General features: G+C 36.3%; 1 protein-coding gene across 8 annotated transcripts in view; it reads left to right on the top strand.

Moving 5' to 3' along the window:
• The window catches only part of TTLL5 (tubulin tyrosine ligase like 5), a 342,013-nt gene that overhangs the window by 241,027 nt on the left and 82,795 nt on the right, over positions 1 to 18,191 (top strand). For all 8 annotated transcript variants that reach the window (XM_043985336.1, XM_043985334.1, XM_043985333.1 and 5 more), the window contains one exon: positions 16,559 to 16,754. In XM_043985336.1, the coding sequence (XP_043841271.1) occupies positions 16,559 to 16,754 (196 nt within the window). The remainder of the gene's footprint in view (positions 1 to 16,558; positions 16,755 to 18,191) is intronic.

The following is an 18,191-nucleotide window of genomic DNA, read 5'->3' as shown; positions in this document are numbered from 1 at the left end:
TTCTAGATCTCTAAAATGTTTTTGGTAGTTTGATCAGAATGGCACCAAATAAGCAAATTAATTTGGGTAGAATTGCCATTTTTGTTGGATTGGATTGGAAAAAAAGTAGATTCACTTTTCAGAAATACTTCTAGGGATTTGTAAGTTTTTAGTTCTTCCAAGGTGGTATGATTTAAGGAGAGGTATGTTTACTACTTTCCTGGCCTGTGCTCTGGTCTGCAAGCAACCACAAGCTGCCTTTTCTTCCCTGGAACTGAGGAGAGTCCCTGCTCCACTGTGTCCACAAGCTCTGATGTGCTTGTGCTCCTCCCTGCCCTGGGACCTCCACCCAAGACTGTGACCAGGATCAGAGTATGGGTAAACAACAGAGTCCTACCTCAGTGCTAGCAAAGGGATTCCTGTAATCTCCTGGCCACTTGTTTGACTCCCTTGCTGTCTGTGGGCTAAGAGTTCCAGAAGCAATTGCTGTTGTTGCTGATTCATTGGCTCCCAAGGCCTGTTTGTGGTTTGCTGGGGCTGGGTCTGTGCTGGCTCAGCCTGGCTGGACTGTTCCATTTGCACCTCAGTACAACAGACCTTTCCTGCTGACCGTCTTAAGTTGGCTTTGGCTGGAAAATGATTTCACCCTGTACTTTTTTGGGTTCTGCTGCTCCAGGAATTGTCTTACAGCATTATTTGAAGGTATTTGGAAGGGTCTTGGGCAGAGCTCAGGCAAGTCACAGCCTATCCTCCACTGTCTTGGCTCCGCCCCCTCTCATTTTAAAAAATAAAACCATCCCTCTTGACGTTTCTTAAAGTACAAGAGTACTCCATCATAATCATATGCCACCACTTTTTCAGCCATTCTTCAATTGATGGGCATTCCCTTAATTTTTATAAATTTTAATTTGAATTTGTGGGATAAATTGAAAATAAGTATAATAAATACGATAGCACATGAAACTGCATATCTGCTATGCACAACTTGCTCTTCCTTTCAAAGATACAACAAAATTATCATGTACATTTTTGTCTTCCCTTTTCTCCACACCCTACCCTAGAGATGGCTATCATTAGACAAATATGTATAGAATAATTTTACATATTTGGTACATGTATGTATGTAGAATAATTTTACACATATAGAATATAAATATGTACTATATGTATATATGTACACTATATATGTAAATTTATTGTATGCATATTTCTTTTTATCAGTTCTTTCTCTGCATGCAGATAGCATCTTTCTTTATATGTCCTTTATTGTTCATTTGGGTATCTATAATAGTCAAAATAATTTATTTACTTACTCAAAGTCCTTCTTAAAACAATATTGCTATTACTGCATATGATGTTCTCTTGGTTCTACTCATTTTGCTCTTCATTATTTCATGCAAGGCCTTCCATGTTTTTCTAAAATCATTGAGCTCATCATTTCTTATAACACAATAGTATTCCATCACAATCATATAGCACAGTTTGTTTAGCCATTCCCCATTTGATGGGCACCCCTGCAATTTCCAGTTCTTTACCACCACAAAGAGAGCTTCTATAAACATTTTTGAACATATAAGTTCTTTTCCTTTTCCCCTAATTATCTTTGGAAATAAACCAAGTTGTGGTATTGCTGAGTCAAAGGGTATAGGTAGTTTAATATCTCTTTGGGCATAATTCCAGATTGCTCTCCAGAATGGTTGGATCAGTTCACAATTGCAACCCAGTTTTTTCATATCCCCTCCAACATTTGTCACTTTCCCCTTCTATCATTTTAGCCAGTCTGTAATCTCTTTCTGAGCATTTGTCCAACCCCCTGTCATCTCTGGCCTGAGAACTCCCAAAGCTGCTGCTGTTGCAGCCACCTTCAAGCCCCACCACTGGTGTTTCCACAGTATGTGCCTTGGACTGGCTTCTACCCTGCTGACCTCTTAGGTTGTCTTAGGTTGAAAAAATATCTCACCTAACCTTTTGCTGGCTCTCCCCTTCCAGAAATCAATTTCATATGTTATTTTAAAGTTGTTTGAACAAGAAAATTAGGTTGCTATGAGGTCTTTTACCTCCTACTCTTGTCTGTATTCAACCTATACCCTCTTATTTAAGTTAATTTTTTTTTAAAAAATCATAATAGTTCACCCTTTCTCCTCCCTCTTCTCCCCACTTCCCCCTCTCCCCAACAAAAAGGAAACAAAAATATTCATAGTCAAGTCAAACAAATTCCCATGTCTAAAAAGATATGTCCTAGTCTGCACCCTGAATCCATCACCACTCTTTCAGGAGGGTGGCATGTTTCATCACAAGTCCTCTGGAACCATGGTGGATGTGACTTTCCTGTCCCACCCTTAAAGCCTCAGCAATAGTGCTCTAAATTTAATGTTTTTCCTTCCCTGCCCCTCTTCTCTTTCCCTCACCCTGAACCCAGCCAGAGTATTTTTTTAATATTGCTTTCCTTTTATACCCTTCTTTGCAATCTACCTATCATGATTAGTTGTCTTAAAAAAAATTAGCACTGATCTGTCTCTTATTCTGCCTTTCCTTTTATTCTTCCCTTCCTATTTCTCTGTTGAATAAAATTTATATCACTACACCCAACTGTGTATGTATTATTCCCTTCTTTAAACCAGTTGAGATGAAAGTGAGGTCCAAAGGTAGCCCATCCCCCCCCATCTAGCTCTTCTTCCTTGTTTGTACAGTTCTGTATTTGCATACCCCATACCCTTTCTTTCCCATCTCCCTTAGCTTTTTCCATTCTTTAAGATCCTCAAAACATAACAAAAACACTTCCAGACAGAACTTCTGTCATATTAGATTTCCTCTGTGACCACTCATGATGATGATAATTTGGTTCTGAGGGGACAACATGTGTCATCTCCTAGTATTAGAATGTAAACCGTTTATCCCTGCTTAGTTACTAATAATTTATCATTATGTTTACTCTTTTGTCTTTTTCTTGTCCCCTGTGTTTCTATTTCAAAGTTTCTGCTCAGCTCTGGTCTTCTTTTATTGAATGCTTATAAGTCCTTTATTTCCTTCGAGATCCATTTTTTCTCCTTTTATAATTATACTCAGTTATAAGCGGGTTTTTTTTTTCTGGCCTTTTATACTATCTCATTCCATGCTTACTGCTTATGTATTGTGATAGCTACTAAATCTTATGTGATCCTGACTGTCATAGTCTTCAAATGGAAAATAACAATGACGACAACAACAACAACAATAATAATGAATGCTAGTGTTTATATAGAGTTCTAAATTTTGCAAAGTGCTTTACAAATTTTACCTAATTTTTTTCCTCACAATAACCCTTCAAGGTAGATGCTATTATTATCTCCATTTTATAAGTCAGGAAACTGTCACTGAAAGAGGATAAGTGACTTGCCCAGGGTCACACACCTAGTAAGTGTCTGAGGCCAGATTTGAATTCAAGTCCTCCTGACTTCATCCACCACAACACCTAGCCACCCCTATCCAAGTTTAGTGACTTAGTTTTTGAAGATCCCTTTAAAATTACCATTTTAGCATGAACTCTCTCATAGAAATCCAGACACCTGCCATTATGAAAGCATGATTTTTGTGCAATTCCACTTAACTTATTCCACTTTATTTTTAGAAAACATGCTTATATTTCAAGAGAATTCATATTTACATTTCTTAGATGCTATCTTCTCATTAATTTGATGATTTTCCACCAAATAATTTTCTGGTTTTACTTTTCCTGGGCTACCTTGATTATGCTTTGTTTTAAATTTTATTTGTCTGGTTTTAGTCTCACCTTAAAGCACAAATTCTTAACTTGAGGTCCATGAATTTGTTTTTTATATAATTTGATAACTGTTATAATATCATAGGTTTCCTTTGTAATCCTTCATATTTTATTTTATGCATTTAAAAACATTATTCTGTAAAGGAGTCCATAGACTTCACCATACTACTGAAGGGGTACATAGCACAAAAAGATTAAGAACCTCTTCCTGTTTATGATCAACAAGATAGAAAACTAGATATTTTCTCTAATCCTTGTGACCTCTCAGAATTTCCCAAAATAATAATTAGGCTCAAGATATAAAGTAAATTGAAGCTGTCTCCACAGACTAAGACACCAAGAACACTAAGAAGGAATTTGATGAATTAACAACAGAGAAGGCTAGTACCTAATCCCTAACATGCTCTTTTATTACTCACTTACTAGCCCCACACTCTGGTAGAGTGCCAACAGAACCCATGGACTTGGGGTCTGGGATCTACTCAGTAATTCCCTTGCTACTACTGCTATTATCTTTGCCTGCACATCCTTCTGTTACCCTACCCCCACCATTCTCAGGCAATAAGAAAGGAAATTTAACTTTTATCTCCTTGCCCTTCCACTCCCCCCTTCCTAATTTAAGAGGCAGAGGTAATAGATATAGGAAGCATGCTTTGCCTGGGTTTTAATTTGTGCTATGATGCAGCAGTGCTCATCCAGATAATTAAAGAACAGAAGGAAATGAGGTAGGCACAGGCATGTATGTGTGGTTCCACCAGGACTGAAGGGAAAGGTATTGGCATCCAGCTGGGGCCAGTTCTGTCCCCTAGAAGTTACTTAGAGCAGGGACTGAAGCTGATGAAAAGCGAACTTCCCAGAGTAAGAGGAGGATGAGACAGCTTTAAGTTCCATCAAGGATTCAGAAAATGAACAATATATGAAAATATAAGGGAAAAAATTAATAAAGATCTCAGGAAGAAGAAAACTCAATTAAAAACAATGAGCACAAGAAGATAATTCAACAGAGAAGACATTAATAGCAAAAGGGAAAGTTGGCTTCTAGGACATCTAAATGAATCCAAACATCTCTGAATGAGTATTATAAGACAAAGGAAAATGAATCAACTCCTGATGAGACAAAGAACCCTGTGGATTCCCAAAGGACCATGGAATCATAGCAGAATGTTCCGAATGGTTCAATAGAGCAATAACAATTATACAAGAATTGATTGTCTGTACCACAGAAATAATTGGCCAAATAGAAAAACATGATTTCATGCTGGCAAATCTCTACAAAGAAATGGAAAAAATACTGAATAGAAATATGGATACACAGAAGTGAAGGACAGTCTGGAAGAAGAGAAGCAAAAAGACATAACATTTTAAATAATCCTATATAAACTAAACAGGTTGATCTTAAAGACAGGATGCATAGAAACAATTTAAGGAGCATGTCTCTCAGAGGAATATCCTAAAAACCACAGCACAAGAAATAATACATGAGGGGCAGCTAGATGGCGCAGTGTATAGAGCACCGGCCCTGGAGTCAGGAGTACCTGAGTTCAAATCCGGCCTCAGACACTTAACACTTACTAGCTGTGTGACCCTGGGCAAGTCAATTAACCCCAATTGCCTCACTAAAAAAAAAAAAAAAAGAAAAGAAAAGAAATAATACATGAAAACTACCCAGGATGTCTGAACAGAGAAAACAAAGAAGCAATCAAATGAATCTATAGATCTCCTGTTTGGAAAAACAAAACAAAAAACAAGTCCATATCGCAAACTCCAATACATAGGATGATTACATTTAAGAATTCCAATGACAGGGGCAGCTAGGCGGCACAATGGATAAAGTGCCAGCCCTAGATTCAGGAGGACCTGAGTTCAAATGCGGCCTTAGACACTTGACACTTAGTAGCTGTGTGACCCTGGGCAAGTCACTTAACCCTCATTGTCCTACAAAAAAGAAAAAAAGAATTCCAATGACAAATGACAAATTCTGTCAACAACTTGGTGAAAGGCCTTCAAAAATAAAGGAAAAGAAATTTGAATAAAAAAGACTGTTATGCACCCATTTAAACTGCAGAAGGAAATGTAATGTGTTCTGAAGATCAAAGGAGCTCAAGATGCAATCCAAAGTGACATGCCTTGCCAACCTGAGGCTAATTATGAATGAAAAAAAGATGGCTGTTCAATAGAGACATGGGGGGGGGGGGGAAGCAGACAAATTGTTTTCTTTTCATACACCCTAGACAACAGAAACACAAGAAAGTTAGACAAATACCACAGTAAAGGAAGGCACAAGTTGTTAAATAAATTATCCAAAAAAAAGAGAAGGGAGAGGAGAAGAGGGAACTATAAAGAAAAAGATATCTATGAGGTTAAAATCAATAACAATAGCTGCAAAATAACAACAGAAAGACCACTAAGATTTCTTTCTTAAAGTACACAGAGAGATAAGAATGAAGGTGTAAGTAGGTTAAGTAGAATTGTTAGTGGAGGAAGCAATATGTACTAAATATTACAGCACCCCTGCCTGTAAATAAATCAATGTGTGTGTGAGAGAGTACATAAAAGGGGAAAGGATAGGAAGAAGGTGAGGAGAAGTGTGATGGACCCTATTCAAATCAATAGTGAACACTAAAGGGGAAAGAATTCCTGTGGTCTCTCAGAAAAAAAAAAAGTGAGGTAGCAAGAAGAGGGATTGAAATAGAGGGAAAATTTTGATTCATTGGTTCCACTGAATTCAGGAGCTCCACTGAAGAACACTATAATTAGGGGAGAGACTCTATAATGGCAGATGGGGACTTTACAAAGGGTATAATCTTCAGGGATTTGGTCCTTAAAAAGACCATTACCTCTCTAAGAGTCTGATGTCTCCATGGACAATATCCTTCCTCGGGAAAAGGAGTATCAGTGCTCTTGAGGGTAACTGACATTTGGAAGGGTGAAAGAGCATGAATCTAGAATTCATAGCAAATGGGATGAGGATGGAGGGGTTTATCACAGGGAGAAGAGGGGGTAATATAATAAACTACATGATTATGGATATGAGAAAGTTTCTGTTATGGAAATAGAAACTTCTATCTCATCTTCTCTATCTCTTTCAGGAATTGACACTTCTAAGAGTGAAGCATGATAGAAAAAGGAGGGAAAGGGACAAAATCTACAAAGAAACTGTTTAGGAGAAGGAACTCAAAAAATACTGTAGATGTTTTCATTCCAGGAGGAATATAAAGACTAAAGAATAAAATATAAGAGCCATGAATCAAAGAATTAAAGTATAGAATAGACAGAAAGATAAAAGGAGAATGAGAAACAGAAATCCTTTTTAGAAAAAAAGAGGAGAAAATGAAAATAAAAAACCATAAACAAATAAGTCAAAGGGGAAATGAAAGAGGGGGATTTTATTTAACTAACAGAGGAAAAAGAGAACTAGATAAAAGGAATAAAGAAAACAATTAGTGTGTTAAATAAAGCTCCAAAATAAAGGAAAGGGATTAATAAATGGGTTTGGGAGATAGAATTAGGGGAAGGGGAAGAGAGCCTGTAGAATTAGAATTGTCAAGATAGGAGTTAATATAACTCAAGAGACAAAGTACTGTCTTTAAGAAAAAGGGGTGGTGAGGAATCCTTATTTGAAAAAACCAGAGACAAATGGAGGAAAATATAAACCTATCTTTCATAATTTTGAATATGATGGATTAAGCAATATTTTAAATGAAAACAAGCAACATGTTGGATAAGAAATCAAAACCTGGGGCAGCTGGGTGGCACAGTGGATAGAGCACCAGCCCTGGAGTCAGGAGTACCTGAGTTCAAATCCGGCCTCAGACACTTGACACTTACTAGCTGTGTGACCCTGGGCAAGTCACTTAAACCCAATTGCCTCACTAAAAAAAAATAAAATAAAATAAAATAATTATTTAAAAAAGAAATCAAACCCCACAATCTATTGCTTAAAAGAAACACATCAAAAAATAGACATACACAGAATAAACCAAGTGGCTTTTACTCTGCATCAGGTGAATACAGTAAAACCAAGAGTTGTAAACATGATTTCAGACAAAGGGAAAAACAAAAATTCACAATATGAAAAAGAAACAAGCAAGGAAACTACACTGTACTAGAATTCAACTACATTGTAAAGAATCACAGACAACAAATCAGTGTCAGCATTAAACACACATGATCCAAATGCCTTAGCATCTTAATTCATGAAGGAAAAAAATAACAATTACTAGAAGACATTGATAGTAATATAGTAATGTTGGGAAACTTTAATGTTCTTTTCCATTTTAGATAAATCTAACAGAAAGATAAATGGGAATATGTAGAATTCAGTAAATTGTTGGAGAAACTAAAGCCAAAAGACTTTTAAATTGATCATTAGAACACATTACTTTCCTTCTGCAGTTTAAGTGGGCACATAACAGTCATCACCATATGGAACTTTTACAAAAATTAATCACTAATTAGGTCAGAGAGAAAATGCAAATTGATATGAAAAGGCAGAAATAGTAAATCATTCATAGACCATAATGCTTAGAAAAAAATTATAATCTGTTCAGGAAGCATAAACAAAAGACATTCAAATGAAGACTTAATGATGAAATCAGGAACAAATCATAAAAGTGATAGTTTTTTTTTTTTGGTGGGGCAATGGGGGTTAAGTGACTTGCCTAAGGTCACACAGCTAGTAAGTGTCAAGTGTCTGGGGCCGGATTTGAACTCAGGTACTCCTAAATCCAGGGCCAGTGCTTTATCCACTGCGCCACCTAGCTGCCCCAAAAGTGATAGTTATTTGAAAGAAAAGTATAATAAACAAAACAACATACCACAACTTCTGGGATTCTTTTAACATAATCTTTAGGAAGGAAATTCTATCCCTAAAAGCATACATTAACAAAAAAGAAATGAAAAGTAATGAAGTGTAATTTTTAAAAATAAGAAAGCCAACAAATAACCTCAAAATAAGCAGAAATAAAGAGATATTGAAAATTGCAAGAGAAACAGGTAAACTAGAAAGTAAAATATATCACTGATAAAAATCTTAAAAGTTAGTTCATTGAAAAAACTGACAAAATTGATAAACCTTTAGCTAACCTGATTAAAAAGACAAGGACAAAAAATTAAATCAATAAAATGGCAAATTGAACAAGATGAAATCACAACAAAAACAGAAGAAATAAAAATAATTTTTAGAACCTATTCTGCATAGTTATTTTTTGACACAATGTAGAACACAAAAGAAATAGAAGAGTACTTTCAAAATTATAAAATATCCAAACTAGCAGAAGCTTAAATAGAAATCTTAAATAACCCAGGCTAAAAAAATGAAATCAAACCGACTATAAAGAAACTACCAATGAACAAAGGAAAAAGAGAAGAAAAGCCTGTTGGCTAATGGATTTGCAGGATAATCTTTTAATTGTTTTAAAAGGCAAATAAGGAGGGGCAGCTAGGTGGTGCAGTGGATAAAGCACCAGGCCTGGATTCAGGAGGACCTGAGTTCAAATCCAGCCTCAGACACTTAACTAGCTGCGTGACCTTGGGTAAGTCACTTAACCCCAATTGCCTCACCAAAAAAAAAAAATTATCTACGGTAACAGCAATATTGTTTGAGGGCAGCTAGGTGGTGCAGTAGATAAAGCACCAGGCCTGGATTCAGGAGGACCTGAGTTCAAATTTGACCTCAGACACTTGACACTTTCTAGCTGTGTGACCCTGGGCAAGTCACTTAACCCTCATTGCCTCACCAATAAATAAATAAACATTTTTTTAAAAAGGCAATTAATACCATTGCTACACAAATTATTCTCAATAATTGGGAAAAATAACTATTCTATAATACTTCTTTTTTTGAGACAAATAAAGTACTAATAACTAAGCCAGAAAAGGATGAAGCAAAGGAAGAAAAATATAAACCAGTATCAGTAATGAATATAAATTCAAAAATTTTATATAAAATTCTGACAAATAGATTATAACAATTCAGGGAAGAAGGTAAACAAACTTGAATTTCTGCCAGGGATGCCATGATGGTTTAACATTAGGAAAACAACACAGTGTCATGTTAAAAACAAAAACATGCAAAATAATATGATTATCTCAATAGATGCAGAAAATCTCTTTGACAAAATATAATACTCATTTATGCTAAAAAAAAAAAAACCCTATCAAGTACAAGCATAGAGAGATTTTTTTTTTTTTTGGTGAGGCAATTGAGGTTAAGTGACTTGCCCTAAAGTCACACAGCTAGTAAGTGTTAAGTGTCTGAGTCTGGATTTGAACTCAGGTCCTCCTGACTCCAGGGCCGGTGCTCTATCCTATCCACTGCGCCACCTAGCTGCCCCGAGGGATCTTTTTTTTTTTTTTTAATCTGTTTGCAACCAAAAGCAAGCAATATATTATACAATGGGAATACTACCCTGGAAACTTTTCTAGTAAATACAAGAGTAAAATAAGGATGCCCACACTCCTCACTAATAATTTTATATAGTTCTTAGTGATAAAACAGAAGAGAGAAAGTTAATATATAAAGATGGGCAAAGAGGATATAAAATAAACCCTATTTGCTGATGACATGGTAGTTTACTTAGAAAACCTTAGGCAATCAGCAAAGATACTAATTGAGACAATAGCTGCAGCAAAAGCTGAAAACTATAAAATAAAACCACAACAATCAACTACATTGCTACATAATAATAACAAAATCCAAGAGTAGTAATAGGAAAATACCATTCAATTATAACTATAAAATGCTTATATAGATTCAGTTACAAAGGGTTCCTTAAAGAAATAAAGAACAACTTAAATAACTGGAGGAATATTCAGTGCTCATGGCTGGGCTCTGACAAGATAATAAAAATGATAATGCTGCCTATGTTAATTTAAAAAAAAAATTTTTTTGGTGGGGCAATGAGGGTTAAGTGACTTGCCCAAGGTCACACAGCTAGTAAGTGTCAAGTGTCTGAGGCCAGATTTAACTCAGGTCCTCCTGAATCCAGGGCGGGTGTTTTATCCACGAGCCACCTAGCTGCCCCCTGTTGATTTATTTTTAATACTATACCAATCATATTATAAAAGAGATACTTTATAAAACTCAATACAATAATACAATTCATTTAGAGAAACAAAATATCTATAATTTCTAGGGAAATAATAAAAAAGGTAGAAGTGTAGACCTGAAACTGCATTTTAAAACAACAGTCATCAGAACTTTTTGGTATTGATTAAAAAATAGATAAGTAGACCAATGACACAAAATAAACTTCTTTTCAATAAATCTGAAAACATACATTACTTAGGAAAGAACTCTACATTGGCAAAAAGATGGTAATGCCTCTTCTCTATTTAGGATAAGAAAGGAAGTAGTTCAGTGGTTAAAAAAAAATCTTGGTATCAAAGACTCACAGTATCCAAGATATATAGGAAACTTACAAATAGGTATAAAAACAAAATCATTCCCCAAAGATAAGTGATCAAAAGATATTAAGAAACAGTTCTCAAAAGAATTGCAAGCTATTAACAACTATATGAAAGAATGGTCCAAATCACTAATATAACAAAAACAAATTAAAGAATATCAAAACACTGAGGTTTCACCTCAGTCCCTGAAGAATTGTCAAAGATGACAAAAGATGGGAATGGTTAGTGTTGGAGCAGTTATGGAAAAATAAGCATGCTAGTGCATTGTTAGAACTCTGAATTGGTACAGTCATTTTAAAAAGGCAGTTTAGAATTATAAAGTGATTAAAATGTCCATACCCTTTGACCTAGAGATTCTACTACTAAGCATCTACTCCAGCAAGGTCATTGATAAGAAGAATGTCCCCATAAACACTAAAATATCTGTAGCAAAGAATTGGAAACAAAGTAGTTGCTCATCTTTTGGGGATGGATAAACAAATTGGGACATATAAATGCAATAGAATATTACTGTCCTATAAGAAACTGTGAATATGCTGAATACTGAAAAATATGGAAAGATTTACATGATCTGATGATCCTGGATTAAATGTCATTCATATATGTAATACAATATCCATTTAAGATTTTTATCTGAACCATTCCATACTTTAAGTGGTATTATTATTTTCATCTAATATATTAATCCCATTTCCTCAGCTATCTGTATTCACCATGTCCCTACCTACTTTTCTCACCTCTTCCACAAGTCCTTCTATACCATCTTTGTGCCTAACCATATTTGCCTTCTCTTCTTTCTATACATAGACACTCATCTAAATCCTTATGCATATATTTGTATGTGTATGTATGAATACACTCACACACATTGCTTATTGTGCAATTCTAATATATGGAGAAAGTTAATTGTAGGATTTATCACAAAAAACAAGAAATGAGATGCAACTTATAAACCCAAAAGACAATAAAATTATATATATATATACATCCACAGACATGAATGGATCAATACATTGCTGCTATGTAAGATTGATGAGAAAACTAACATGATAATGAAAAGTCAAAGGCTTTTAATAGTTTTTATTTTTCTGTTTTCATATACCCACCCTCAACCAATGTCAATTTTGATTTAGCTACAAGAGTGTGTAATACCCAAGGATGGTAAACCATATGAAAAGAGAAAAGTCTCTAATTCAGTATTTTCTACAAGTTAGGAGTCTGATCCCCTTTGTGGTCCCAGGATAATTCTGAAGAGCACGTGGGTCTTTTTTACTTACTTGCCCTTGAGCAACCTATCAAACTTAGGTTTTGAGTAGAAGGAAGCCATTGGAACAGTATGGATGAAAACCAGATTGAACAGTTTTGAGGAGAAAATAGAAAAGAAGGAAGGCAGGAAGCAATCTTTTCCTTAAGTTTACATATGAAGAATAGAAGAGAGATGGAATAATAGTAGCTAGAATGAGTTTATACTTTAGATTATTAAGGATGATCAACTTATAACTTAGGGCGGCAAGAATAGGTTTGAACAAAAAATTGGATGTTTGAAAAATTGATTTGGGATGTGACCTATAGGATTAATAAGTGGAATAGTATGGTTGTTTGCCTTTTATAAAGTAGAGTGGTATTGAACAACGAGAAGGCAAATTTCTTTCCCTAAAGGACTACTTCCAAGTCCCAGCATAGCTCACTTACATTAGTATTATTATTATTATACCTGAAATCGGCACTGTCTTTCTTCATAGGAACTCAAAGATTTTTCTCCTGCATAGCTGATAACCTTCGGGCATCTTCTTATAATAAAATAGTTGAGATAGATCCTCCTACGTAAAGCTTCAGAGTACTATAGATTTTGACAACTTTGAAATGGGAGAAAAAAAAAAGAGAGAAAACTGTGTTGGAAATGGAGGGATCATAGGGAGGATCAGCCCCTCCCTTTCTAGCTGGTACTTATAAATATTGCCCAGTATTAGCTGCCTACCACAGGTATTGAGGAAGAAGATGAATAGAAATTTTGACATAAAGCTGGAAAACAATTTAGAAGTATGAAAAAAAGTGATGAAAATGTCCATAATCTTTGGACCCAGCGTTTCACTGCAAGGCATACATACATACTAAGGAAGTCAAAGACAGATAGAAAGCACCCATATATGCCAAAATATTGATAGCATGTTTTATAGCAACAACAATAACAAAATGGGTGCTCATTTGTTTGGGAAGAGCTAAAGAAATTGTGGCACATGAATATAGTTTAATAATTTTGAACTATAAGATACAGTGATTATGAAGAATTCAGAGAGAAGAAAATATTTAACAATAAAAAAGACACAGCACTCCATTTGTAATGCAGGTCTATGCCATCTGACGGCACTTCAAATAACTCCTTTCATTCTATATAGGCTGTCCTGGAAAAATATTATGTTGCATTATGTGTAAAGTATCATTATTTGTAATAATCCATTGCACTTATATAATGCTTTACAAATGTCAAAAAGTTCTTTTCAAAAATTTTATTTCACTTAATCCTGAAACCAACCATTTGAGATAGGGCTGAACAGCTATTATTTCCACCCTACAGATGAGGAAACTGGGGCTTAGAGAGATTAAGTAATTTTCCCAAGGACATACAGCCATAATTCCAGTGTCCTTCTTCTAACTCCAAAGCCAATGCCTTTCCCACTACAATGTTACCAGTTCTGCATTATATATCCTACAGAGAGCAGTGGAGACATTGAATGTATTTTCAGAGAGAGCAATGGAGGAAATCAGGATTTTGGATAGAGTGGAAATAAATAATATTATTATGGAAAGATAGTTTTTGTTTTGTTTTTTGTTTTGTTTTTGTGGGGCAATGAGGGTTAAGTGACTTGCCCAGGGTCACACAACTAGTAAGTGTCAAATGTCTGAGGCCGGATTTGAACTCAGTTCCTTCTGAATCCAGGGCCAATGCTTTATCCACTGCACCACCTAGCTGCCCCAGAAAGATAGTAAACCAAGAAAAAGAGCCAGGAGTTTCAATTGAAACCGAACCTATTCAGAAATCTAAATTAGAGTGTAAATGTATGTGTATGTGTCTGTGTCTGTGTCTGTGTCTGTCTGTGTCTGTGTATATATATGTATTAGATATATATGTGTGTGTATATTGGGATAAATGTGTGCATATGTACGTGTGTGTGTGTGTGTGTGTGTGTGTGTGTGTGTGTGTGTGTGTGTGTGTGTATATATAGGCACCTGTATTTAAAGAAAGATCAGGTTGCAGGATTGCCTCAGTCTTTCTATAACACCTGGCTGTCTCTATATCTGTCACTGTACCACCTGCTTACTGCAAACTCCAAAGGCTTGCCCTTTATACATGTAATGGTTGTGGCCTGGGTCAGGCACACTGCACTTCAAAGCAAGTAAGTCCCTGCTGGCATTTATCACATTGCCTCACAGCTGAGCTATCCCTGCCCCCCACCCTGTCCTAAGCTGTAAAAATTCCTGCCTTTTTACAGAAAGTCTCTACTTGCTTGAGAAACTTTTCCTTCTGAGATTTGGAGGCAGGGCTTAAGTTACTGATGAGAGGAAAAACAGCTTTGACAGTAAAAGTTTATGATGTTCTAGTCCGTTCTGTTGATGTGTAGTTGCTAAAAGCTACCCTCCTAATGTCCATTTCCTCATTTATTATTCTTTCTCTTCCCCTATAGTCCTGAGGACCCATTTATTCTGATCATTTATTTTGGTAAATAGTAGAAGTTGGTTCTGACCTACTATCTACTATATAATATGGCAACTTTTAGAAAGTAAGACTGAACCCACCTGCCCATAGTATAAAAACTTCCCTGAATTCAAATCCAGCTTCAGACACTTACTAGCTGTGTAACCCTGGGCAAGTGACTTAACCTCTGTTTGCCTCAGTTTCCTCATAGGTAAAATAAAGATAATAATAGTGCCTACTTCCCAGGGTTGTTGTGAGGATCAACTGAGATAATAATTACCAAGTGCTTAAGCATAGTTCCTGTCCTGTAGTAAGTACTATATAAATGTTAGCTACTGCTATTACTATTACTGCTGCTGCTGCTGCTACTACTACTATTACTATTACTATTACTACCACCACCACCACCACCACCACCACCACCACCACCACATGTCTGAATAGCTTATAAGTCAATAAGTCTGGTAGGAGCAGATGTTCTGTTGATGGTTAGGCTATTCTGACCCATTATGAAGTTGTCATAGTTTATGTATTTCCTATTCTATACTTCAGTTATTTTTAAAAGGTAATTCAACATGATGCAGTGGAGAGACCACTGAAATAGAAATCCAGAGATGTAGGTATTAGTTGTGCCATGTCACTGCTTAACAGTGTGACTTTAACCAAGTCATTTAATCTGGGCCTCAGTTTCCTCATTTGTAAAATGAGGAGGTTGAAGTGAATTTTCTTTAAGCTCTCATTCAGCTCTAAAAATCAATGAAGCTTTTTATTCATTATTTTATTATACATTTCTATATTATGATTGTATAGTTAACATATAATTATTTATATTATATATTTATATAATTATATATTATTGATTATTATCGATTCATTCCAGTTCGAAGTAATACCTCTTTAATTGGTGTGAGAATCTTTAGTGTGCTTAGTTTTACCACTTTCCCCCAGGTTTTTGTCCCATTCATTGGAGTCACCACTAGGCCTTGTTATATCAACTGTTTTCTGCATCTGACACATCCTTGCCCTTTGTTATCTAGATGCCAAGTACTTTTTAATCTCAACTTCAGAGTCTTGCACCAGTACTATATATAGTTAGTTTTGCCTTGACTTCTCCCTGTCCAAGCATGTAACTTTTATGCCACTTTTTCTACCCTAATAATATGTGATTATTATTTTGCTGTATTGGAATTTTACTTACAATATTTATACACTTCTTAGTATTTTGATTCTATTGTTTATATATCTCTTGAATTTTTGTACATCCTTGAAAGTAAACTCTTTAAATGTCTGGATCATGTCTGTTTAACTTGAGTAATATAGTCCCATCAGGCCCATAAGAGGAAGTAGTTTTGAGATTCAAGTCTAGTTATTGTCAGGAAGAAGATAATTTCAAGATATGTTCACACTGGTCTCAAAGTGAATTAGACCAGCTCAGCTTTTCTTATACTAATTCAGCCATAAAACACTTTGGGGCTTATGATGCTCTACCACAGAATTGCCTATGGTACCATCAGAGCCCAAATGCTGGGCTGGGTGGTCTGTGGGTTTGCCCTAACTTGGCATTTTTTCTATTCTAGTCTTTTCCGTTAGTTTACTTGCCTGCATTGGACTTCATCTTTGAGATCCTTTTGGTTCTGCCTGAGACTGGTGTTTTCTTGAGGGTTTTAGCTTCTTAATATGATGTCTTTAAGAAATATATTCTCCCTTTTTCTCAGGAATATGCAAACAGGTGGCTTTGCCTGGGAAGGGGAAGTAGAAAACTCTGCATACAACAAGGCAACAGGGGTGATGCCACAACACAAGTATCATCCCACGGCTGGCAGCTATCAGCTCCACTTTGCCCTGCAACAGCTTGAACAACAAAAACTTCAGTCCCGGCAGCTGCTTGACCAGAGCCGAGCCCGGCACCAGGTAATTAGAGAAATGACCAGCCCCTGAAATGAAGCCATCTTTCCATCAATGGGGAAAAGTCAAGGGCACTAATGAACTTTAGGAATAACCCAGCAGAAGTTTCCTTTTAGGACCCAGGATAGAACAGAACACTAACTCTACCCCTACTTCATTGGCTCATCCTTTGAAAAAGAAAATCTGCTGAGTCTGTGCCCCAGAAGAATTATTTGGAGCAGAAATGCTGAAATGCTGACTAAATGATCAAGGTTTCACTGAGCCACCTTAATTCTTCTGACTGAATCTAGTGTGTTATTCTCAGTGTAGCCTAGTTTGTCTTGTCCCTTGAAGCCAGTTACACTTGACAAGAAAGGAAGGTTGTAAAAAGAAGAGTAATCAAATCACAGAATTTGAAGGGTTTAGGAAAGGAACTTTTCTCTCTCCCACTTGAGGAAACATCTTCCTTTTGAAAGCATTCCCATCCTGTGGATCTGCTTCCAGCAGCCTGTGTTTCTTAGAGAAAGAAGAACACACCTCTTACTTAGTAGCTATGTGATCCTGGGCAAGTCACTTAACCCCAATTACAGAGAGAGAGAGAGAGAGAGAGAGAGAGAGAGAGAGAGAGAGAGAGAGAGAGAGAGAGAGAGAGAGAAATAAGAACACACTGCACTTGCATACATAGAATTCAGCAAGGCAATTGAATATAGTGGCTAGTAAACAAGTATTTATTTAGTACTAAGCATTGAAAATACAAGAAAAGCCCAAAACAGGAGCTCATAGTCTAATGAAAGAGACAACATGGAAATAAGCAGATCTCTATAAGACATAGAGAGACTAGACAGAAGTTAATAAGAAAGGTAAAAGTATCAGCAGATGGGGGAATGGGGAGGAGCCTCCTGCAGAAAGGAAAATTGGAGCTGAGTCTTGAAGGAAGGTGGGCTAGCTAAGAGGCAGGGACAGGGCAGGAGGCCATGTCCTCCACATATGGGAGACAGCCATTTAGTTCAAAGGCATGGAGTTGAAAGAGAGAGAGAGAGAGAGATAAAGGGAGACATTTTATGTTTTATTTTGGAGGTCAATGGGGGCCACTGGAGTTTGTTGAGTATGGGACATGGGGGGAGGGGAATGGTCATATCTGCTCTTTAGGAAAATCATTTTGGAAGCCGGATGTTTTGGAATGAAGAGACACAGGCAAGGAGACAAGTTGGGAGGCAATTGCACTAGTTCAGGTGGGAGGCAATTAGGGCCTAAACTCGGGGGCAGCTGTGTGATTAGAGAGAAGGGCACTTAGAATTAGAGGGACCTGGATTTAAATCTTGCCTCAGATACTTACTAGCCATATGACCCTGGACAACTCACTTAATTTCAGAAATCTAAAATTAGGTGGGATGGAAACAGATCAGGTCCAGGATGTATTTAGATGTAGGGGCTGGAGAGAAGCATCATGTTGTCTTGGTTCAC

The sequence above is a fragment of the Dromiciops gliroides genome, chromosome 2 (genome assembly GCF_019393635.1).
Source record: "Dromiciops gliroides isolate mDroGli1 chromosome 2, mDroGli1.pri, whole genome shotgun sequence".
In the NCBI taxonomy this organism is placed as follows: Eukaryota; Metazoa; Chordata; class Mammalia; order Microbiotheria; family Microbiotheriidae; genus Dromiciops; species Dromiciops gliroides.
The sequence above is the reverse complement of the archived record's forward strand: the minus strand, read 5'-3'. Positions and strand labels throughout refer to the sequence as shown.